This window comes from Schistocerca nitens, chromosome 9 (assembly GCF_023898315.1).
Source record: "Schistocerca nitens isolate TAMUIC-IGC-003100 chromosome 9, iqSchNite1.1, whole genome shotgun sequence".
Lineage (NCBI taxonomy): Eukaryota > Metazoa > Arthropoda > Insecta > Orthoptera > Acrididae > Schistocerca > Schistocerca nitens.
Genome location: NC_064622.1, coordinates 97,130,990 through 97,155,736, shown reverse-complemented (window position 1 = coordinate 97,155,736; position 24,747 = coordinate 97,130,990). Strand labels below are relative to the sequence as shown.

The window sequence follows — 24,747 nt, the reverse complement described above, 5'->3', positions numbered from 1 at the left end:
ACTGGAACAGACACTGGGACAGAATCACGTGCGACGTGACGGGCCTTCCGTCGACGGCGACGCACACTTTTTGTGGAATGAACACTGTCACCGGACGGGGTGGAATGAACTACATGAATATCCATGGGCGAAGGTTCACGAGCCTGAGTTTCCTTGGTTCGATTCCGGCGCGAAGCAAAGGGCCTGGAATTGGCGTGAGTGTCTGATCTGAGCTTTTTCTGGCAAACACTTTGGACATGTCCTTTCTTATGACAGTAAAAGCAAATAGCTTGGCATGATGGGCAATTTTCACGCGAATGTCTAGTTGCACACCGCGGGCATGATTTCACTGCAATAGCTTGCTTACGCGGCGCACGTGTTTGCGAGCTAGGCTGCCGCTGCGCTGACGGGCGCGAGGGCCGCTGAGCGTCCCGTGCAGCGGGCCCGGCGGGTCGGTTAATGTGACACACTGCCGGCGAAGTTTCAAACGAGGCCTGAGCAAAGTCAAGTGTGTCTTGCCTATCCAATATGTCTATCACTTGTTGAAGGGAGGGATTAACTAGTTTCAAAATCTGTTCCCGTATGCGAACATCAGAAACGTTCTGTGCTATTGCATCACGCACCATAGTATCTGAATAAGGGAGACCACATTCACACTGAAAGTCACAATCCCTAGTAAGTCCTTGCAATGTCACAACCCACTCCCTATTAGTCTGACCGGCCGTACGTTTTGTACGAAAGAACGTATACCTTTTTGCAACGACATTTACTGTTTCCTTGAAATAGGCATCTAAAGCAGACAAAAGTTCTTCGTAGGACAGAGTTGCTACATCGCGCCGGGGAAACAACTTCACTATCACTCGGTAGGTGGACACACCGACACAAGAAAGCAAAAACGGCTGCCGCTCATTACCTTGAATTCTGTAGGCTGCTAGGTGGAAGTCGAACTGACGGGACCACTCTTGCCACGACTCGTGGGTGGCATCAAAGGGTCTGAATTGAGGTGCAACAGCATGTTGTGGCGGCGGTAGCGATGAAGCGGCGGCGGCCGCATCGGTGTGCAGCGCACGTTGACCCTGGACGAGCTGTCCAAGAGCATCCAATAACGCCTGCGTCTGCTGATTCTGCAAGCGATAAAATTCGGACAGTACATCTGGAGATTGTGGCGAAGCCATGACACAAAGAAATTAGTGCAAAGTAAAACACAAGATCCTTTGTAGACTCGTCGCCATGTGATGTGGCGGCAGCTGGGCCAACACCTTGTAGATAGAGGTGGCTTAAAAAAGGCACGCGAGACTAACGCAGACGGGCGTGAAGTACTGGAACAGGATACGTAATTAATGCTATGAAGAAAAGTACGTAGCTGGTATAATACTTATCTTTAATAACTCATTGTGGTACATCGCACAAAGGAGACTTTAATTACAATCACTGTAAGGCTAATGGCGCCTTGCTAGTTCGTAGCCATTAACTTAGCTGAAGGCTATTCTGTCTCTCGGCTAATGAGAGAGAAAGGCTTCGTACGTCTAGTCGCTAGCTCTGTCGTCCGTACAACTGGGGCTGAGTTCGAGTCAGTCTCTCGAGACCTGCCTTGTGGTGGCGCTAGGTTTGCGATCACACAGTGGCGACACGCGGGTCCGACTTGTACTACAGGACCGCGGCCGATTTAAGCTACCACCTAGCACGTGTGGTGTCTGGCTGTGACACCACAGTATGCTTGTGTAGGCACAAGAACGGCAGAGCACACTGTGTAGCGTTCCAAATCTGTTTGTTGCCTTATACGTTGGCTACAGATTCTTCTTCTTCAGTCCTCCTCCTATGTTTATTTGATGTAGTACACGGTTACTGAATAAATGTACCTGACACTGCAGAATTCTCTCCACTCCCATTAACAGTAAATTCAGTATCGATGAACAGATTTCTTGTAATGCACTAACATCGATTTCGTTAGACAAACCGGTAAGCTTGAAGGATCGTGAGAGGTTTCATAAAACAGAACAGACACAGAAGTTTGCGAGAGCGCTGCTGGGCCTAACTGATTGCCACTTTGTGCGTGATGCCTAGCTAAAAGACGCACGTATTCCAGACATTAAAAAATGATGAAATGTAAGACCAGGACAGATTTGGCAGTAAGACAAGGATGCGGCTTGTCTGCGACTCTTTTTAATATTTACACCGACGACACGTTGAGGCAATGGACAAGTAAATTGAGTTTTTATACGTATGACTTCAACGAGAATAGATATTCTGTGTTATTCTCCTTTGCTGGGGATCAAGTCGTGTTCGGTGATAGCGAGAACACACTCCAAAGAGCTGCTAATATTTTATCCACAGCAGTTAAGTTACATAAGCTGTTAGTATCTTTTAAAAAATTATGGCTTTCAGAGGACCAGGAGACAATTCCCAGCAAAGTGATATTGGATCATCAGTAAACACAGGGTGTTCAGAAAGTTGCAGTGCAGTTACAACATATATTGGAAATGATGTGCACGGGTAGCTATACAAGTCTCAATCCATTTAATGTTACTGGAAAACACTTTCTGCAGATCTGATTGTGATATGCTTCTCACGCACACAGTTGTCAGTTTTTAAGTCACAAAGCGTACACTGCAAATTCTGCTGCTCCCCAAAGAAGAAAGTCTGGTGGATTAAGGTCCGGTGAGGGAGACGTCCGCAGGTTGTTTCGGATGACAGGAGCCCAAAAAAAATTCTTCCTGAAGACTCACGGTGTTGTTAGCTATGTCCGCAGTGGCGCCATCTTTTTGAAATCACGAGTAGTTGACTTCGACTTCCTTTAGCTGGCCAACGAAATCGACGATCGTTAAACAACGGTGTTTACTGACAACTGTTTTTTTTTTTTTTTTTTTTTTTTTTTAAATTGAGGTCCAATACGAGGTGTGTTCGAAAAGTAACAGACCTTTTGAAATAGCGCGCCAACCAGCAGGTAGAGTGCGCTGCGGCTATTGAGCGCAACTAGCGGCAGGTTTAGACAACAAACCGACATTTGCCTCGTTTCGCTCTGACAGTTAGCAAGCGAACCACAGCCGCTGAAGTAAGCACTTGTACAGCCTGCTCGTCGGATTAGTGCAGTGAAGGAGCTTGAAGAACAACGTGTGCGTGTGTGTGAAATTCTGCGACAAACTTGCCGAGACTTTCACAGAGACGTTTCAGATGCTTAGCCAAGCATATGGGGAGGACTTTATGAGTCGCATGCAGTGCTACGAGTGATTTAAATGTTTTCAGCAGGGCAGAATGTCGGTCTGTGACGATTCCAATTCTGAACGTCCTTCCACATCAGCAGATGATGGCCATGTGGATAGCGTTCGTGCTGTGATTCGCGGAAATCGTCGTTTAACTGTTCCGGAAGTTGCTGAGGGGGTGGGCATCAGCGTAGGATCGTGCCATCAAATTTTGAGTGGAAGACTTGAGATGCATAGTGCCAGTGCAACATTCGTGTCGCGTTTGTTGACTGAAGATCAGAAACAGGCCCGTGTTGAAATGTGCGAGGAACTGCTTGCCGCTGTTAATGACACTGAAAACTTTCTTGAGAACATCGTAACAGGCGATGAGACGTGGGTGTACGGCTATGATGCTGAAACGAAGATGCAGTCGTCGCAGTTGGTGGGCAAAAAAAAAAAAAAAAAGCCCCATCCACCGTATTCTCCGGATCTAGCCCCAGAAGACATTTTCTGTTTCCCAAACTGAAAAAACGCATTGAAAGGACGTCTTTTCCAAACTGTAGAGGAGATGCAGGACAATGCGACGAGAAACCTGCGCGCCATCTCACAAAATGTGTTCCAGGAGGTGTTCCAAAACTGGAAGAAACGATGAGGACGTTGTATTGCCCGTAGCGGGGACTTCATTGAAGGCGACAGCGCTCAAAATGTTGTACAATAAGAAATGAAGCTGATACTGGAAAACTTCGGTTTCTTTTTGAACCCGCTTCGTAACCGGCCCTCGGTATGTCGTTAACCGCACTCCAGTTTTCTGACCGTGCATTGGCGGTTCAAGTTCAGCACGAGGATTCTCCGTTGACTGCAGTCGTGTGTTCCGTGTGTTACCATAACAAGAGAGGAGGAACCAGTCCTCTCCTGTACAGAAGGTGACCTCAAGAATATCAGTGGTATTCCTCTGTATAAAAGATGTAAACCATCTGCACTTACACTTTCAGGTCTTGCACTCTTGTCGCTTTGTAGAGGTTCAGTGCTTGCATGACTGCTTTGTGCATGATTGCAAGCTCAATATGTTTTTCTTGGATCAACTTCAGCAATGATTTGACTGAGCTCTGCTCCATAGAGCCAGAAATCTCCAACAACTTCAGTTCGTTTAGTTTAGGTGGTCTTCCAGTTCGTTTGGCATCTAACAATGCGCCTGTCCCACGAAGTTTCTCAGTAAGTCGACGAAACACATTACGGTAAGGTACAGTTGATACCGGAAAATTTTCAGCAACTGTCCCCTACATTAAATCTGTATATTTATGACCTTTTGAAAACACATGTTCAACATGAAAGACACGTTCCACAGTCACAAGGATCATAATTTAAAAAGAAATTCAACATCCAAACACTACACATTCCACTGAAAGCTTTCATCGGCTGAACCAAACAGTTCAATGTTAAGCAACAGCAGAAAGGACTGAAAAAACCGTGTTATCTGTTAAAAAACAGTTCTGCCAATTTGTGTTCCGCCATCTTTGTTTCGAACTTCTTATGAAATCTACATGGTCTGTAGACCAGTGCGTAGCGACTTTCCGAACGCACTGTATAAAGTATACTCGTTCAACTTCTTAGGAAACACTGTATTATCTCATTAATAACAGTAATGGACATACAAAAGAAAGGAGAAAGATTAAATTACATTAATGGAGCAACCCATACAACCGTAAGAATTGCAGCAAGAAAGGAAACTCTACGTAAGTTCCATAAAACAATGTCGTCACCAACAGTGATGGACGAGAATCGTGGACTGCGGCAATTGTAACTGAAACAGATTAAGGACATCGGAGATGCGATTCCTAGGAAGAGTAGGAGGGCACAAAGCATTTGACAGGAAAAGAAATGTTGACATCAGAGAAGAAGTGGGAGTGAAAAACTCAAATGAGCAGATTAAGGAATACAAGAACAACTGGAAGGGGCATGTCATAAGTACGGAAGAGGACAAAATACCAAAAGTAATGATGGATGATGAACCCAAATCTTTAGGAAGACCGAGGAAATGGTGGAAAAATACGTGAACCAAGATGGTATAACAGACAAGTGCCTAAGACATGCAGGCTGAAGATCAAGAAGAAGAAGATAAAATACAGATTTTATATGTACAGACAAAATACAGATTAAAATACAAAAATACAAAAATAAAATTCCGCTTCCACCATTATCGTAAAATACAGACTATAACATTTTGACATTAACATAAAAGATAAAAAAAGTGAAAGAATAAAGATACAACAGGCAGTGAAATCAATTTATTTAACCATAAGCTGTATAATTAGAAAATAGCAAAACAGTAAGCCCTGTTTTATGAGAAGGAAGTTTTACCATGCTCGGAGATTCCTAAGGCTCGCCGAGAATTATCTGGAAATTTAATTTTGTGATTTTGATAATTAACATAGTGAAATGTTATCTTAGCGAAAGTACGAGCAGATATTTTTGGAAACAGAAAAATCGAAGCTATGAAAGTGTAACACTGGTTTCGAAGATTCCAGAATACGTAGTGCTAGAATAAGAATGACATTGAAATATCAACGTTGTGGACAAAGTAAAACGTTTGCTTGAAAGGAGAAAATAAGGGCTGTCACAAGATATCTCGGTCTTACAACCAATGGTTTGATAGAGGGTTGAACGTTGATGTCCATATGGTTTACAAGTATTGTTAACTATGAATGCTTCTTTAAAATGTTTGCACGTGAACTATTTATACTATTGTCATCAGCAATGGGAAAAACTAACCATTAAATAAAGAAATGTAGGGAAATATTGCATGAATAATTATATGGCAATTTTGTTTATGTATAGTACATAACGCGTTATGCGTATGCAGAAAAACAAAAATAAATATTTACAGGGTGACAATTATTGAACTATATGAAAAATAACGTAAATTACTTACAAACTACTGCGTGCACATACTTTATTCAACCTGTAAACGTCACTATAGGTTTTCGGATTTAGGTTATCACTTGTTCGATATGTCTGCCATCATTGGCGATGATTTGGTGCAGACGAATAGCGAAATTCTGCTTGATCCGCTGAAGTGTCGGAACATCAATGTTGTCTATGACCTCCTTAATGGCTGTTTTCAGCTCAGCAATGGTACTGGGATTATTGCTGCTCACCTTGTCTTTAATATAGCCCCACAAAAAGGAGTCGCATGTTTTCAGATCCGGAGAATACGGCGACCAATCGATGCCCTGCCAGTGACCTCTGAGTACCCCAGAGCCAGAATGCGGTCTCCAAAGTGCTCCTCCAGGAAATCTAACGCTCCCCTGCTTCGATGGGGTCGAACTCCGTTTTGCATGAACCACATCTTGTCGAAATCATGGTCACTTTGGATAATGGGGATGAAATCATCATCCAAAATCTTCACGTACCGTTCGGTAGTCATGGCGCCATCAAGGAATATAGCACCGATTATTCCGTGACTGGAAACTGCACACCACACAGTCACCCGTTGAGGGTGAAGAGACTTCTCGATCGCGAAATGCACATTCTCAGTCCACCACATGCGCCAATTTTGTTTATTGATGAATCCATCCAAATGAAAGTAGGCTTCTCGCTATGCCAAATCATACAGCGCATACTAATTTCCACCATGCCCTGCAGCCAACCGTGAAGTTTGAACGTCCAAACGTAAACCGTTCAGAAATTATGACGATTTTATTTCATATACACTCCTGGAAATGGAAAAAAGAACACATTGACACCGGTGTGTCAGACCCACCATACTTGCTCCGGACACTGCGAGACGGCTGTACAAGCAATGATCACACGCACGGCACAGCGGACACACCAGGAACCGCGGTGTTGGGCGTCGAATGGCGCTAGCTGCGCAGCATTTGTGCACCGCCGCCGTCAGTGTCAGCCAGTTTGCCGTGGCATACGGAGCTCCATCGCAGTCTTTAACACTGGTAGCATGCCGCGACAGCGTGGACGTGAACCGTATGTGCAGTTGACGGACTTTGAGCAAGGGCGTATAGTGGGCATGCGGGAGGCCGGATGGACGTACCGCCGAATTGCTCAACACGTGGGGCGTGAGGTCTCCACAGTACATCGATGTTGTCGCCAGTGGTCGGCGGAAGGTGCACGTGCCCGTCGACCTGGGACCGGACCGCAGCGACGCACGGATGCACGCCAAGACCGTAGGATCCTACGCAGTGCCGTAGGGGACCGCGCCGCCACTTCCCAGCAAATTAGGGACACTGTTGCTCCTGGGGTATCGGCGAGGACCATTCGCAACCGTCTCCATGAAGCTGGGCTACGGTCCCGCACACCGTTAGGCCGTCTTCCGCTCACGCCCCAACATCGTGCAGCCCGCCTCCAGTGGTGTCGCGACAGGCGTGAATGGAGGGACGAATGGAGACGTGTCGTCTTCAGCGATGAGAGTCGCTTCTGCCTTGGTGCCAATGATGGTCGTATGCGTGTTTGGCGCCGTGCAGGTGAGCGCCACAATCAGGACTGCATACGACCGAGGCACACAGGGCCAACATCCGGCATCATGGTGTGGGGAGCGATCTCCTACACTGGCCGTACACCACTGGTGATCGTCGAGGGGACACTGAATAGTGCACGGTACATCCAAACCGTCATCGAACCCATCGTTCTACCATTCCTAGACCGGCAAGGGAACTTGCTGTTCCAACAGGACAATGCACGTCCGCATGTATCCCGTGCCACCCAACGTGCTCTAGAAGGTGTAAGTCAACTACCCTGGCCAGCAAGATCTCCGGATCTGTCCCCCATTGAGCATGTTTGGGACTGGATGAAGCGTCGTCTCACGCGGTCTGCACGTCCAGCACGAACGCTGGTCCAACTGAGGCGCCAGGTGGAAATGGCATGGCAAGCCGTTCCACAGGACTACATCCAGCATCTCTACGATCGTCTCCATGGGAGAATAGCAGCCTGCATTGCTGCGAAAGGTGGATATACACTGCACTAGTGCCGACATTGTGCATGCTCTGTTGCCTGTGTCTATGTGCCTGTGGTTCTGTCAGTGTGATCATGTGATGTATCTGACCCCAGGAATGTGTCAATAAAGTTTCCCCTTGCTGGGACAATGAATTTACGGTGTTCTTATTTCAATTTCCAGGAGTGTAGTTCTGTAATTGCCACCCTGTATTTGTTTAAGAAGTATAACTGTAGCGGGTGGATATTACCACCTTCCTACGTTTCAAACGCTGAACGCACATTGTTGAAGATATGGCTCCGCAGCAAACCATTCCAACGCGTTCACCTTTTTGACGCAACGGCACTGTGAGTTATGGCTAAAGTGGGCACGGAATCATCAAAATTTGCCCCTGTATCAACGGAAAATGTTTCACCGTTCGGACGAATCGCGTTTGTTGTTACGTCAGGGCGATGGTCGTTTCCAGTTAAGTCTGTATCCAGGCAAACAGCTGATCTAAACATGCACTACATCACGGACGCAGGCTAATGGGGGCAGTATTATGCTATGGTGGGCAGTCAGCTCTGCTTCCAGGGGGCCTGTGATAGTAATCTAATGCACAATGACAACCGTCGATTAGGCTACGCGAACATTATTTCGGACCACTTGCGCCTATTCGTGCTAGTCTCCCCCGAATCACGCTGCTGTGGTTTGAGTCGCATGGTAGTGACCTCAGGTTGATACCTTGACCACCGAATTCGCCTGGTCGGAACCACAGGTGTCGTGGGGTTTCCTACGAGCAGTGGCGCACTAAAACTGTCAGAGGCCCGGGCCGGCAAAACAAATTGAGGCTCCCCTTGCTGCCCCCTCCCACCCTCCTCACCACGTAGGAGTTTCCGAGAGTTTCAAAAGCAAACGGAAGGAAGTCCCACATTGCTTATCATCTTCATTTTGTGTCGTAATAATTTACAAGGTATAACGTTATTTTACGTAACACTGAAAGTGACTGCTCTCGTAATCTCGTTGCTATTATTTAATAGCTATGTTGCCCCTTGTCCGAATCTATTATTTATGTTTCGCAACAAAGTCGGCATTGAGCGAGCGGGGTGTATAAAAATGAATCCCTATTTCCCAAACCAAGAGGAAGGTCACTGTCTACATAAAACTTCGTTCAGTGCATGGTAGAGGGTACTTTATTTACGGATTTCAACGTAAGCCACAGTGTTCCTCCGATCTTGATCAAATTTTGTACATTTGATCTTCAAACCAAGGGGAACCTCTCCGTCTACGTGAAATTTCATACGGTCTATGGCGGAGGGTACCTTACAACAGAATTACACACCGTTTGACTGATCAGCTTGGGAGTTGGCTCATGTATGTATGTTTACGTGGTGAAGGTATTTATACAAGCCAACGTATGCTGGATGGCGGAGGGCTGGCCTACCTTTAAATAAATTCAACGTCGTTTCGTCGATCAGCACGAAAGTTCGCAGATATACGTATTTTTTTATAGACGGGGAAAGAGGAGATGGCATGACGGAGGTGGAGGAGGAGATATACGGAGATAGGAGAACGTGATGGGGGTGGGGAGGGGGGAGGAGGTGCATCCATGGAAGTGAGAGAAGCAGGTAAACAGAGAAAGGGGCAAGGTGGTGAATGAGAAATGAAACGCCGGCCGGAGTGGCCGAGCGGTTCTAGGCGCTACAGTCTGTAACCGCGCGACCGCTACCGTCGCAGGTTCGAATCCTGCCTCGGGCATGGATGTGTGTGATGTCCTTCGGTTAGTTAAGTTTAAGTAGAATGAGATTTTCACTCTGCAGCGGAGTGTGCGCTGATATGAAACTTCCTGGCAGATTAAAACTGTATGCCCGACCGAGACTCGAACTCGGGACCTTTGCCTTCCGCGGGCAAGTGCTCTACCAACTGAGCTACCGAAGCACGACTCACGCCCGGTACTCACAGCTTCACTTCTGCCAGTACCTCGTCTCCTACCTTCCAAACTTTACAGAAGCTCTCCTGCGAACCTTGCAGAACTAGCACTCCTGAAAGAAAGGATATTGCGGAGACATGTGTTAGCCACAGCCTGGGGGATGTTTCCAGAATGAGATTTTCACTCTGTAGCGGAGTGTGCGCTGATATGAAACTTCCTGGCAGATTAAAACTGTGTGCTCGACCGAGACTCGAACTCGGGACCTTTGGCAAAGGTCCCGAGTTCGAGTCTCGGTCGGGCACACAGTTTTAATCTGCCAGGAAGTTTCATAGGTTTAAGTAGTTCTAAGTTCTAGGGGACTGATGAGTTTAAAAGTTAAGTCCCATAGTGCTCAGAGCCATTTGAACCATTTTTGAACAAATGGAACACTGTAACAAATACATAAATTAGGGGTGTTATTGTAAATTTGATGTACTATTAGAAAAAGCGGTGGAGGAGGAGGTGGACAGAGATGGGAAGATGGATGGAGAAGGAGAGGAGGAGGAAGTGTTGTGAGAGAGTGGGGCAGATAGAGTGTACACTGCATAGAACAGAAGTCGTATAGGAAAACGCACGGAATGAAAGCTATCGACGACACTGTCTGAGAAACGGTGACAACACCTGCACTGAGGGTGAGCGACTGGGGTAGACAAGCAGTGGGGGAGGTTCAGTTCGCAAACATCTCGTTAGGGAACCGGTTGCTCTGGACAGCTTCGCTACCTGCTGCACCCTTGTAGGAAACCCCACGATAGGAAACCCCACGTAGCCGAACCACACGGAACACATCTGACACGCTACAGAATGACAGCTCTGCATCCGTAAACCATCGACCTTTATTTTATGGGAATTGACATACACGTAGACAACTGGTGCCATAATACCTGAGGTGAATGCATCTCACGAAAAATCACTCTTGTATTGCAATTCAAAGGTGCACCAGGCGACTGCGACGTTTTGTCATTTGCAGGGTTATGTATACAGTGCCGTAGCACACATTAGCAATACTACCAGCGAGCAATACTATCTGCTGGTCCACACTTCATTGCTGGCGGTATCACCACCGCTCCAACCTGGCTCCTCCCCCTTTCCACACACTTAAAAATGAGTGCGTATTTCAGTGTAAGAGTTTTCTTAATGAGAAAGCTCTTAAAGATTTTGGGTATCGCTTTGTACAAGGTCGAAGATAAGCGGTGGCAGTAATGGATTTAAAGCTATCTTATCTTGGAATTTATTCTGAGGCAGTTCATATCAGCGACATGTTTCCCTTTAAGCTTGCATACACGTAATTGACAATCGTTCATGTGTCTTGTAAGCAAACTGAGGTGCCAGGGAGTGGTGTGAATGGCGTAATTTCGCCGGCCGTTGTGACCGAGCGGTTCTAGTCGCTTCAGTCTGGAACCGCGCGACCGCTACGGACGCAGGTTCGAATCCTGCCTCGGGCATGGATGTGTGTGACGTCCTTAGGTTAGTTAAGTTTAAGTAGTTCTAATTTCTAGGGGACTGATGACCTCAGCAGTTAAGTCCCCGCTTCCCACGCCCGGGTTCCCGGGTTCGATTCCCGGCGGGGTCAGGGATTTTCTCTGCCTCGTGATGACTGGGTGTTATGTGATGTCCTTAGGTTAGTTAGGTTTAAGTAGTTCTAAGTTCTAGGGGACTGATGACTGTAGATGTTAAGTCCCATAGTGCTCAGAGCCATTTGAACCAGTTAAGTCCCGTAGTGCTCAGAGCCATTTCCACCAATGGCGTAATTTCCTGCTGGTTCGGAAAGGGCAGTCAGAGCGACATCCGACGCCAGTCTGCGAACTTCATGCGAACTGTTGTTCGAGCGCTCGGAATTAGGGCTGTGCTACTCCTCTACTTGTATTCCCTAGTGGAATTTGTGGTTCGTGACACCGACTCATAGAAAGAAAACCAACATATTCACTTACTGAATACTAGACGGGAAAACGATTTGCACTCAGCTAATACCCCTCTAACTGACGTAAAGAAAGAGCTACACTGTTCCTCAGATGTCATTTTCAGTAGAATTACAGCTAAAGTGAAAAACATGATCGATAATCTGAGTTTTTTTAATCAAAAAATCAAAAGTAAGTTGAAAAGATTGCTTCTGGCACATTCAACTTTTTTTTATTATTTAAACAGGAGTTTGCTGGCAGTAGTCTAGATCCTTGCAGTGTAGTGCCTTATTTATTGTACGTATATACTAGCTGACAAATCCGGAATTGCCCTGGTATTAATTTTGCCCATTTTCTACGAACTGTTTTTAATATAATATGGGAAAAAATATTTCGTTGTTGATTGGCGACTCCATGGAGTGCTGTGTGCACAACGACCATATATGTTAAATTAAAAGGAAGGTCAGCGTTGGCCGTAATATTGATGGTTTTATGGTAGCAAAATCGATTTTCAATCACATAGTAATCATCTTCAGTGCTGTGGTGTACAAATTAAAGTTATAGACACTGGTATCTAGTTATCAGTAACCAGTTTTGGTATACGTGAAATACATTTGAAAGTATGAAACAGTCATACAAAGAAATTCGTATAATGTAAACCTTTGTAAGTACAGTAACCAAATTAAGAAACATACTATTACTGTACGTTGAGCGCTGCAGCTTCGCGTGTGTACAGTGTGATTTGGTGGAAGTCTCTGCGCCAACGCCGCTTCGTAGCTCTATAAACGGCTATTGTTTTCGCCTACAGTTGTTTGCGCCTAGTAGCTGAAATCAGTCAAAAGCGCTGCCAGGTATCACGGATTTCGTAACATGACTCGATTGTAGGGGTGTCTGAGTAATAAGGCATAAATACCATGGACCTTGCCGTTGGTGGGGAGGCTTGCGTGACTCAGCGATACAGATGGCCGTACCGTAGGTGCAACCACAACGGAGGGGTATCTGTTGAGAGGTCAGACAAACATGTGGTTCCTGAAGAGGGGCAGCAGCCTTTTCAGTAGTTGCAGGGGCAACAGTCTGGATGATTGACTGATCTGGCCTTGTAACATTAACCAAAACGGCCTTGCTGTGCTGGTACTGCGAACGGCTGAAAGCAAGGGGAAACTACAGCCGTAATTTTTCCCGTGGACATGCAGCTTTACTGTATGATTAAATGATGATGGCGTCCTCTTGGGTAAAATATTCCGGAGGTAAAATAGTCCCCCATTCGGATCTCCGGGCGGGGACTACTCATGAGGACGTCGTTATCAGGAGAAAGAAAACTGGCATTCTACGGATCGGAGCGTGGAATGTCAGATCCCTTAATCGGGCAGGTAGGTTAGAAAATTTAAAAATGGAAATGGATAGGTTAAAGTTAGATATAGTGGGAATTAGTGAAGTTCGGTGGCAGGAGGAACAAGACTTTTGGTCAGGTGATTACAGGGTTATAAATACAAAATCAAATAGGGGTAATGCAGGAGTAGGTTTAATAATGAATAAAAAAATAGGAGTGCGGGTTAGCTACTACAAACAGCATAGTGAACGCATTATTGTGGCCAAGATAGACACAAAGCCCATGCCTACTACAGTAGTACAAGTTTATATGCCAACTAGCTCTGCAGATGATGAAGAAATTGATGAAATGTATGACGAGATAAAAGAAATTATTCAGGTAGTGAAGGGAGACGAAAATTTAATAGTCATGGGTGACTGGAATTCGTCAGTAGGAAAAGGGAGAGAAGGAAACATAGTAGGTGAATATGGATTGGGGGGAAGAAATGAAAGAGGAAGCCGCCTTGTAGAATTTTGCACAGAGCATAACTTAATCATAGCTAACACTTGGTTCAAGAATCATAAAAGAAGGTTGTATACCTGGAAGAATCCTGGAGATACTAATAGGTATCAGATAGATTATATAATGGTAAGACAGAGATTTAGGAACCAGGTTTTAAATTGTAAGACATTTCCAGGGGCAGATGTGGATTCTGACCACAATCTATTGGTTATGAACTGCAGATTGAAACTGAAGAAACTGCAAAAAGGTGGGAATTTAAGGAGATGGGACCTGGATGAACTGAAAGAACCAGAGGTTGTAGAGAGTTTCAGGGAGAGCATAAGGGAACAATTGACAGGAATGGGGGAAAGAAATACAGTAGAAGAAGAATGGGTAGCTCTGTGGGATGAAGTAGTGAAGGCAGCAGAGGATCAAGTAGGTAAAAAGACGAGGGCTAATAGAAATCCTTAGGTAACAGAAGAAATATTGAATTTAATTGATGAAAGGAGAAAATATAAAAATGCAGTAAATGAAGCAGGCAAAAGGGAATACAAACGTCTCAAAAATGGCTAAGCAGGGATGGCTAGAGGACAAATGTAAGGATGTAGAGGCTTGTCTCACAAGGGGTAAGATAGATACTGCCTACAGAAAAATTAAAGAGACCTTTGGAGAGAAGAGAACCACTGGTATGAATATCAAGCTTAATCATAGCAAACACTTGGTTCAAGAATCATCAAAGAAGGTTGTATACATGGAAGAACCCTGGAGATACTAAAAGGTATCAGATAGATTATACAATGGTAAGACAGAGATTTAGGAACCAGGTTTTAAATTGTAAGACATTTCCAGGGGCAGATGTGGACTCTGACCACAATCTATTGGTTATGAACTGTAGATTAAAACTGAAGAAACTGCAAAAAGGTGGGAATTTAAGGAGATGGGACCTGGACAAACTGACTAAACCAAAGTTGGTACAGACCTTCAGGGAGAACAAAAGGAAACAGTTGACAAGAATGGGGGAAAGAAATACAGTAGAAGAAGAATGGGTAGCTTTGAGGGATGAAGTAGTGAAGGCAGCAGAGGATCAAGTAGGTAAAAAGATGAGGGCTAATAGAAATCCTTGGGTGACAGAAGAAATATTGAATTTAATTGACGAAAGGAGAAAATATAAAAATGCAGCAAATGTAGCAGGCAAAAAGGAATACAAACGTGTTAAAAAATGAGATCGACAGGAAGTGCAAAATGGCTAAGCAGGCATGGCTAGAGGACAAATGTAAGGATATAGAGGCTTATCTCACTACAGGTAAGATAGATACTGCCTACAGGAAAATTAAAGAGACCTTTGGAGAAAAGAGAACGACTTGTATGAATATCAAAAGCTCAGATGGAAACCCAGTTCTAAGCAAAGAAGGGAAAGCAGAAAGGTGGAAAGAGTATATAGAGGGTCTATACAAGGGCGATGAACTTGAGGACAATATTATGGAAATGGAAGAGGATGTAGATGGAGATGAAATGGGAAATATGATACTGCGTGAAGAGTCTGACAGAGCACTGGAAGACCTGAATCAAAACAAGGCCTCGGGAGTAGACAACATTCCATTAGAACTACTGACGGCCTTGGGAGAGCCAGTCCTGACAAAACTCTACCATCTGGTGAGCAAAATGTATGAGACAGGCGAAATACCTTCAGACTTCAAGAAGAATATAATAATTCCAATCCCAAAGAAAGCAGGCGTTGACAGATGTGAAAATTACCGAACTATCAGTTTAATAAGTCACGGCTGCAAAATACTAACGCGAATTCTTTACAGACGAATGGAAAAACTGGTAGAAGCCGACCTTGGGGAAGATCAGTTTGGATTCCGTAGAAATATGGGGACACGTGAGGCAATACTGACCCTACGACTTATCTTAGAAGATAGATTAAGAAAAGGCAAACCTACGTTTCTAGCATTTGTAGACTTAGAGAAAGCTTTTGACAATGTTGACTGGAATACTCTCTTCCAAATTCTGAAGGTGGCAGGAGTAAAATACAGGGAGCGAGAGGTTATTTACAATTTGTACAGAAACCAGATGGCAGTTATAAGAGTCGAGGGGCATGAAAGGGAAGCAGGGGTTGGGAACGGAGTGAGACAGGGTTGTAGCCTGTCCCCGATGTTATTCAATCTGTATACTGAGCAAGCAGTAAAGGAAACAAAATAAAAATTCGGAGTAGGTATTAAAATCCATGGAGAAGAAATAAAAACTTTGAGGTTCGCCGATGACATTGTAATTCTGTCAGAGACAGCAAAGGACTTGGGAGAGCAGTTGAACGGAATGGACATTGTCTTGAAAGGAGGATATAAGATGAACATCAACAAAAGCAAAACGAGGATAATGGAATGTAGTCGAATTAAGTCGGGTGATGCGGAGGGAATTAGATTAGGGAATCAGACACTTAAAGCAGTAAAGGAGTTTTGCTATTTGGGGAGCAAAATAACTGATGATGGTCGAAGTAGAGAGGATATAAAATGTAGACTGGCAATGGCAAGGAAAGCGTTTCTGAAGAAGAGAAATTTGTTAACATCGAGTATAGATTTAAATGTCAGGAAGTCGTTTTTGAAAGTATATGTATGGAGTGTAGCCATGTTTGGAAGTGAAACATGGACGATAAATAGTTTGGACAAGAAGAGAATAGAAGCCTTCGAAATGTGGTGCTACAGAAAAATGCTGAAGATTAGATAGGTAGATCACATAACGAATGTGGAGGTACTGAATAGGATTGGGGAGAAGAGGAGTTTGTGGCACGACTAGAAGAAGGGATCGGTGGGTAGGACATGTTCTGAGGCATCAAGGGATCACAAATTTAGTATTGGAGGGCAGCGTGGAGGGTAAAAATCGTAGAGGGAGACCAAGAGATGAATACCCTAAGCAGATTCAGAAGGATGTAGGTTGCAGTAGGTACTGGGAGATGAAGAAGCTTGCACAGGATAGAGTAGCGTGGAGAGTTGCAACAAACCAGTCTCAGGACTGAAGACCACAACAATAACAGTCACAACCGTAAGAAGCTAATTTTTTTTTAATGGAGGTTTAGACCATCTTTAGACCTGCTTTCTGTGTCCTTCTTTCTTGAGTTACTTTGCTGCCTAGCTAGCAGAATTCGTTAATGTCTTGTACTTCGTGATCACCAATCCTGGTGTTAAGTTTCCCGTCGTTCTAGCGTCTGCTACTTCTCATTACCTTCGTGTTTCTTCGATTTACTCTCAGTTCATATTCTGTACTCATTAGACTGTTCATTCGATTCAGCAGACCCTGTGGTTCTTCTTCAGTTTCACTGAGATCCTTTACGATGAACACTATTAAGAAAATTTAGAGGAACGGCACTGGGCTTGACGACACGGAGCTTGTTGTCGGTCACTTCTAGCCACTCATGTTTCCAGCGACACAGGACTTTATAGGACATGAGGGCATTCAGGGGGATAGCACACTGAAAGACCTCCTTGGCTGCTCGATCAGACCTTTCATTCGCCATAATTTCCATGTGCCCTGGTACCCAGCAGAAAGACACCTCCTTCCCCAGTCGCTGTAGTTGGAGGAGCGATTCTACTGTCTGCAATATGCAATGCGCGTAAGTGCCACGAAGATAAGATACGAGAAATTAGGACTCATACGGAGGCATAAATACAGTCATTTTTCCCTCGCTCTGTTCGCGAGTGGAACAGGTTTGAAAATGGCTAGTGGTGGTACATTTATCCTCCTCCACGCACCGTACGAATTGAGAAAAGTAATTATTGGTAATGTATGTAATCAATATTAGTTTTACAAATTTCTGATAATAGTAATGATCTTTTGACCCGGTAACGCGCTGCTTCCTGGACTCGGGTAGGAGCGCCGGCCCTGGATCGAATCCGCCCGGCGGATTAATGACGAGGGCTCATGTGCCGGCCAGCCTGGATGTGGTTTTTAGACGGTTTTCCACATCATGCTAGGTGAATGTCGGGCTGGTCCCCATATTCCGCCTTAGTTACATGGCTCGCAGACATCTGAACACATTCGCACTATTCCATGGATTACACTCGATGCAGACAGTTAGGGTACACTAACTCCGTCCCGGCGGGTACGGGGTGGCGGCAGGAAGGGCATCCGACCACCCCTTAACCATTAACATGCCAACTCCGATTAACAATGGCTGACCCTGAGTAACTGTGGGACAAGGCTCAAGAGATAGATAGATAGTAATGATCTTTTGAAAAAATTAATTACGTGACCGAAACAGAATCAAATCACTTACAAGGGGAGGCCGCCAATTGTGAAATTTAGATTCGATTCATACTGCGCATAAAAGTTCATGGCCAGAGGTATAATGTGGCAAAGCACCAAGATGCACTTCTCAGCCGTTGTCGAGAAAATCGACAGTTAAAAGTAACCGTTTCGGTGAAATACTTTCTACGATTAATAATTTCCTACAGCGTCGTAGCGCAGCGGTAAGCGCTCGGGTTCGAAGTCCGAAGGTCGCCGGATCGAATCTCGCGCCATGCAACTTTTTTAATCATTAGTGTTTTATGAATTGCTTATGCATCTTGGTGAAGGCGGACAGCCGGCACGGTAGCTCAGCGTGTTCGGTCAGAGGGTTAACAGCCCTGTGTAATAAAAAAAACTGAGCTAATCGATCAACAACGAACTTAAGCGGATGTCTTACGACGTCCGCCCCGAACAGATTCAACGAACAAAAGTGAACAAAATGAGATTAAAAAAAAAAAATAGCGCAGCGGTAAGCGCTCGGGTTCGTAATCCGAAGGTCGCCGGATCGAATCTCGCGCCATGCAACTTTTTTAATTATTAGTGTTTTGTATATATATATATATATATATATATATATATATATATATATATATATATATATGAATTGCTTATGCATCTTGGTGAAGGCGGATCGCTCTCCAATTGTACCGCTTCCATTTTTCCGTTTGTTTAGCAGGGTGTACCAAAGCTCTCACGTCCGCACTGATTATATATATATATATATATATATATATATATATATATATATATATATATATATATAATTCCCGGTAATCAGTTGCAACAATTATGCATATAATAAGTTGTTGAAAGTCGTTTGTCGTGGAAAAACTGGCGACTTCGAACATCATTATGTTTTCCGCAAACAAAGTTGTATTTCACAAATGTTATTAATTGTCTTCATAATGTTAACTACGAATAGTTAACGGAAGACGTAGAAACGATATTCCGAAACGAATACGTATAGCGTAAGTCGAACGTTCGAATTAGAATAGAGACCCCACGAACACAAATTTGCTGTGGCAGGTATGAAACATAAACTCCGTTACTCGCTCGTTACACTTGAAGGACAGATGTTGAATGGGCCGAAACGAGCCGCCGCGTAACAGCGTAGTTGCCTGCTAACTTCGAAAGAAGGTAGATGCGGTCCCTAGCGCAACTTATAACATCGTCGAAAATCAGTGCGGACGTGAGAGCTTTGGTACACCCTGTTAAACAAACGGAAAAATGGAGGCGGTACAATTGGAGAGCGATCCGACTTCACCAACGTGCATAAGCAATTCATTAATGTTTGAATTACAAAAAAGTAATAATAAAAAAAAATTGGATGGCGCGAGATTCGATACGGCGACCTTCGGATTACGAACCCGAGCGCTTACCGCTGCGCCAGGACGCTGTAGAAAAACATTAATCGTAGAGAGTGTTTCACTTTAACGGTTTCTTTTAACTGTCGATTTTCTCGACAACGGCTGAGAAGTGCATCTTGGTGCTTTGGCACATTACACCTCTGGCCATGAGCTTTTATTATGCGCAGTATGAATCGAATCTGAATTTCACAATTGGCGGCCTCCCCTTGTTAGTTTTTACCCCTCAAAAAATTTCACTATACCCCTCAAGGGGTATTACCTTAGGTTCGAACCACTGTGTTTAGGTGATTGTGCGATAGTTCTGGCACATGTTGGCTCTACTGCTGCTCGGCTTAAGGGATATGAATAACTTAAGCTGCCCACTTTGTCCATCTCTCCACTACACTTATTCTCACTCTGCTGGTACAAAATTCTTAGGAGCAGATGCCTTTTCTTAACATTACTGGACCATTAGCTTCGTATGTCGTTAACATACCGACAAGTGTGGCAAGGTCGAAATCCGGTGTCCGTGCCTAACGTCCTGGGTGCGATTCCCGCTGCAGGGCGACGTGGCGGCGGCGGCGGCGCTGCTGGCGCTGGGGGCGGTGCTCGGCCTGTGTGCGCCGGCGTGCGAGGCGGCCAACATCCTTGCCGTGTTCCCCGTGCCCGGCAAGAGCCACTGGATCGTGTTCCGCGAGCTGCTGCTCGAGCTCTCGCGCCGCGGCCACAACCTCACCGTCATCTCGCATTTCGCGCTGGACCAGCCGCCGCCGCCCAACTGGGAGCAGATCGTTGTAGGGGCCTACCACGAGGAGTTGCCCTCTGGTGAGTAACACCAAGTTATGCAACTGGGAGCAGGTCACCGTGCAGGCCTACCACGAGGAGCTGCCCTCTGGTGAGTAGCAACAAATTACACGACTGGGAGAAGATCACCATGGGGACCCAACTCAAGGAGCTGCTCTCTGCAGTGTCGCACCAAGTTATACACTGGGAAGCAGATCACCGCAGTGGCCTACTGTAATATTCCTGGCTTAGTCAGCCATCATATTAGGCTCCAAGAAGCTGTTCCCAGAGCAGTGGAGATGCAGGAAGTATATAGATGAAATGTGGTGTGAGGTACCTGTGACAGATGTTACATTTGGTACCATACCCGTGAAAAAGATCGCCTGTTTAATGCTACTGCTCTGTGATTGGCTGCTGTGTTCGGAGCAAGGGGGCCAAAACGTTTAAGTATAGTTATTATTATTAATTAAACTACTCATTGGAATTATTTCACTTTTTAATATAAATGTCTCTCAACAGCTGACTATCAATCAATCATTTTAGAATTATTAAAACAATTTAAATAAAAAACAAAAGACCGACGAAATTGCAGACGAAGCGCTTCGGAAGCGTTCGGGTCACGCCTTTTCTGGTATGACGCGCGACATGTTTCGGGCTGTTCGTCACTCTGGATTAGGCAGTCGAGAAGAACAGACATGTTGTCTGTCGTAGGATGTGTTTCCAAATTTTATTCAAGTTCCTGTTCGTCACTCTGGATTAGGCAATCGAGATGTACAGTCATGTTGTCTGTGGCAGTATGCGTTTGCCAGTACTCAGTATTAAAAGATTCACTCCGGTAGTCACGAGGCACAGACACGTGCCACAAATAGTGTAAAGATACATTTTCGTAAACATTGTGTCTGATCATGTACTTTGCTATATCAGAAGGTGTTGTATTAAGATCATGTAGTCTTCTCGTGTGACTATACTAAAATACGCGAGTGGCATCCAAAAGAAGTGATACATTATTTCAGAACAGAACCTCGCTAAAAGTCAGTTTCAGCCTCAAGATACAGAACCTACGACCTGAGTGCTGTTTTCTGCGCTGGGGGCATCAACTTGAAGACAGCAGCTTAGTGAACTATAACAGAACCTTCGTATTCCACACAGTGCAATGGAAACAACTAGGCGCCTCACGTGTACTGCATGCACAGTACAAATGTGCTCAGTGACACGTCATCTGCAGTAATGTAGAGGAGGTAAAGGAGGCTGATCAGTATTAACACCAACAATCAATTCATTCTTTCTTTCTTGCTGTACTACCACGAGAAGCTGCACTCTGGTGACTAGCACCAAATTGTTCAACAGGGCCGGCCAGTGTGGCCGAGCAGTTCTAGGCACTACAGTCTGGAACCGCGCAACCGCTACGGTCGCAGGTTCGAATCCTGCCTCGGGCATGGATGCGTGTGATGTCCTTAGGTTAGTTAGGTTCAAGTAGTTCTAAGTTCTAGGGGACTGATGACGTCAAAAGTTAAGTCCCATACTGCTCAGAGCCATTTGAACCATTTTGTTCAACTGGCAGCAGATCACTGTGTCAGCCTACTGTGATAATCTGCCATCTGGTGAGTAGCACCAATTTATATAACTGGGAGCAGATCTCTGTGGCAGCCTACCATGAGGAGCTGCCCTCTGGTGAGTAGCATCAAGCTATACAACTGAAAGCACATCTTCATGCAATCCTACCACAAAGAGCTGCCCTCTGGTAAGTAGCAGCAAGGTCATCAGTCCCCTAGAACTTAGAACTACTTAAACCTAACTAACCTAAGGACATCACACACATCCATGCCCGAGGCAGGATTCGAACCTGCGACCGTAGCGGTCGCGCGGTTCCAGACTGAAGCGCCTAGAACCGCTAGACCACCGCGGCTGGCGCAAGTTATGCAATTGGGAGCAGATCACCATGGCGGCCTGCCACAAGGAACTGCTCTCTGGTGAGTAGCACCAAGCTGTACAACTGGAAGCACATCACCATGGGAGCCTACCACAATGAGCTGCCCTCTAGATAGTAACACCAAGTTATACGACTGCATGCAGATCACCATGCAGGCCTACCACGAGGAGCTGCTCTCTGGTGAGCAGCTAAAAGTTATAGAACTGGCAGCAGATCACCGGGGGTGCTATCATGAGGAGCTGCTCTCTGGCGAGTAGCCCCAACTTATACACTGGGGAGCAGATCACCACGGGGCATAGCTTGAGGAGATACCCTCTTGTGAGTAGTGACAAACCTAATTTGGGATCCACGTGAGGGAGAGCACTGAGTTGTTACAGGTGAAGGTCAAAAACTAGGGGTGGAGTAGAGATCCCACTGACTACTAGAGCGGCCCAGTTTACATTTTGAATTCACTGAATACAGGAAGAATTGTGCCCCAGACTTTATTTTTAAAACTAAAGTTAAAGAGATTTGAAATTGCCACTCAGATTTTATTAGTGCTTGCACCGTTGCGTCAAAGCGGGAGAATTTTATCATCGTGCTCCCTGACATTGTCATTCGGATGGGCCTCCCACAGCAATTTTCAGTTCATTATACAAAATTGTTTGCTGTGATGGGGGCGTGAGAGCAGATGAGGTGGCACTGTGACAAAAAATCCCTCATCTGCTCAGGTGTCCAAGTGCTTTTTTTGCTGTTGGTCAGATGTATCCAGCAGATAGGATGGTGCAAAAAGTGCAGGACGCTCTCCTTCTCTTGCAAAGGCTGCAAACGGAAACGGTTTTCTACCGGTTTCCAGGGCACGTAAGGCCCTGAGGAAATGATCCTGATGATGCCGCTGCTCAGGAAGTTTGGCCGCTTTCACGTCCTGCTCGCTGTTCTGTCCCCCAGGGGCTGTTGCCACACACCTGACGCAGAACACCATGTGTTGGTTGGAGCGCAGTAGCTGGAGTGTTGTTTGATTGAAATTTCACCAGAAACTTATAGTGAGCAGATTTTGCATCTTACTGGAGATCCTGGTTGAGTTCCGACATCAGCGTAAGCTTATTTCGCACTAGGTAAACGGTCGTGATGCTCTCGAGGCCGTCTAATAAGATAACGTTCTCAGTTGCTTGTCGGTGAGATCACAGCGTACAGCTACGGATAAGAGATATCGAAAAGGTGTCCTTCAGTGGCATGTGGATTCTCGCCGGAAGACTGATAAGACGTTATTGATGGCGGAAAGGTCACAACAAAAAAAGTTTCACTAGTGAGAAGCAGAACTAGATACTTAACGTCTTCCTCCAGATGATGTTAAGACTCCATCTCCTTCATCAACCGATCTGCACTTGCAACTTCACAAAACTGGCAGGCACGACGTACTATCACGCGGTGTACGCTTTCACGACTGGTATTTGGATCCTTGCTGATTTTTTGGTTTTCTGTACATCGAACGGTAAAAACGGAACCCTTATTTTAACACTTTGTTGTCCACCTGTCTGTCCGACTGCCTGTTTCTCAGGAAGGGGCAGACGTACCAAGTTGATATTTATGTTACATACGAAGGTCTACGATCTGCTGGTGGTCTAATATACGTAAGTTTGTAGGCCAGTGCAATCAAAACGTTCAGCCATTTATGTCACATATTTTTACACTCGCAAATTCACTCATCAAAATCTATAAGGTACTTCCCATTGGACTAGAATCTTGAAATTTAACAAAAACCAAGGTTTCACAGTAAAGCTAAAGGAAAAATTCCTAAAAATTGTTAAATTTTAATTATATCACAGGGAAATTTTTTTGTCATTTGTTGTCCGACTGTCTATCTGTCCGTCTCTTAATACCCCTTTTTCTCACGAATGGGTAGAGTTGCTCCCTCCTCCAACTACAGCGACTGGGGAAGGAGGAGACTTTCTGCTGGGTACCAGGGCACATGGAAATTATGGCGAATGAAGGGGCTGATCGAGCAGTCAAGGAGGCGTGTCGTGACTGACAGGTCTTTCAGTGTGCTATCCCCCTGCATGCCCTCACCTCGCTGTTGCTGTATAAAGTCCTGTGTCGCTAGGAACATGAGTGGCTAGAAGTGACCGACAACAAGCTCCTTGTGGCCAAGCCCACAACTCGGCCGTGGCGTACTTCCTTCCAGCCAGGTCGACGGGACGAGGTCCTCCTTACTCGTGTTCGCATCGGCCACAGCCCTATGACGCATGGATTTTTACTCCGACGAGAGGACCCTCCGATGTGTCGTGCTTGTGGCGTGCAGATCACGGTGCACCACATTTTATTGGAATGCATTTTATTTGCTGACCAGCGGACTGCAGCGGATTTGCCGGCGGATCTGCAGTCTATTTTATGCAATGATCAAACGAATGTGGTTCGCGTTTCAAAGTTTTCTGAATTGTCCCATGTTTTAACAAGATTTTGGGGAGATGTTTTCAATGTGTCAACCGGATGGCTGGCTCACCCAAGTTTTTTGTAAGTGGTCAGCCAGTCACATTTCCCTGTACTGTTCTTTAAGCTCTTCTGTGTTTTGTTTTCCCTCTGTTTTAATTTCTTGATTAGCTATCTTGCCTCCTCATTGGTTTTAGTGCATGTGGGAGTGCCTGTTCGATAGAGAAAATGTGGTCATTTCGTGTGCA

General features: G+C 45.2%; 1 protein-coding gene and 1 non-coding gene across 2 annotated transcripts in view; one reads left to right on the top strand and one right to left on the bottom strand.

Annotated features, from left to right (window-relative positions):
* Window positions 1-24,747, top strand: part of LOC126203613 (UDP-glycosyltransferase UGT5-like) — a 142,919-nt gene that overhangs the window by 55,547 nt on the left and 62,625 nt on the right. Inside the window, exon 2 of the mRNA XM_049937980.1 lies at window positions 19,944-20,205. Within this exon, the coding sequence (XP_049793937.1) occupies window positions 19,944-20,205 (262 nt within the window). The remainder of the gene's footprint in view (window positions 1-19,943; window positions 20,206-24,747) is intronic.
* On the bottom strand, window positions 9,944-10,018 carry Trnap-cgg (transfer RNA proline (anticodon CGG)). The gene has a single exon. It is a non-coding gene; the product is annotated as a tRNA-Pro (tRNA).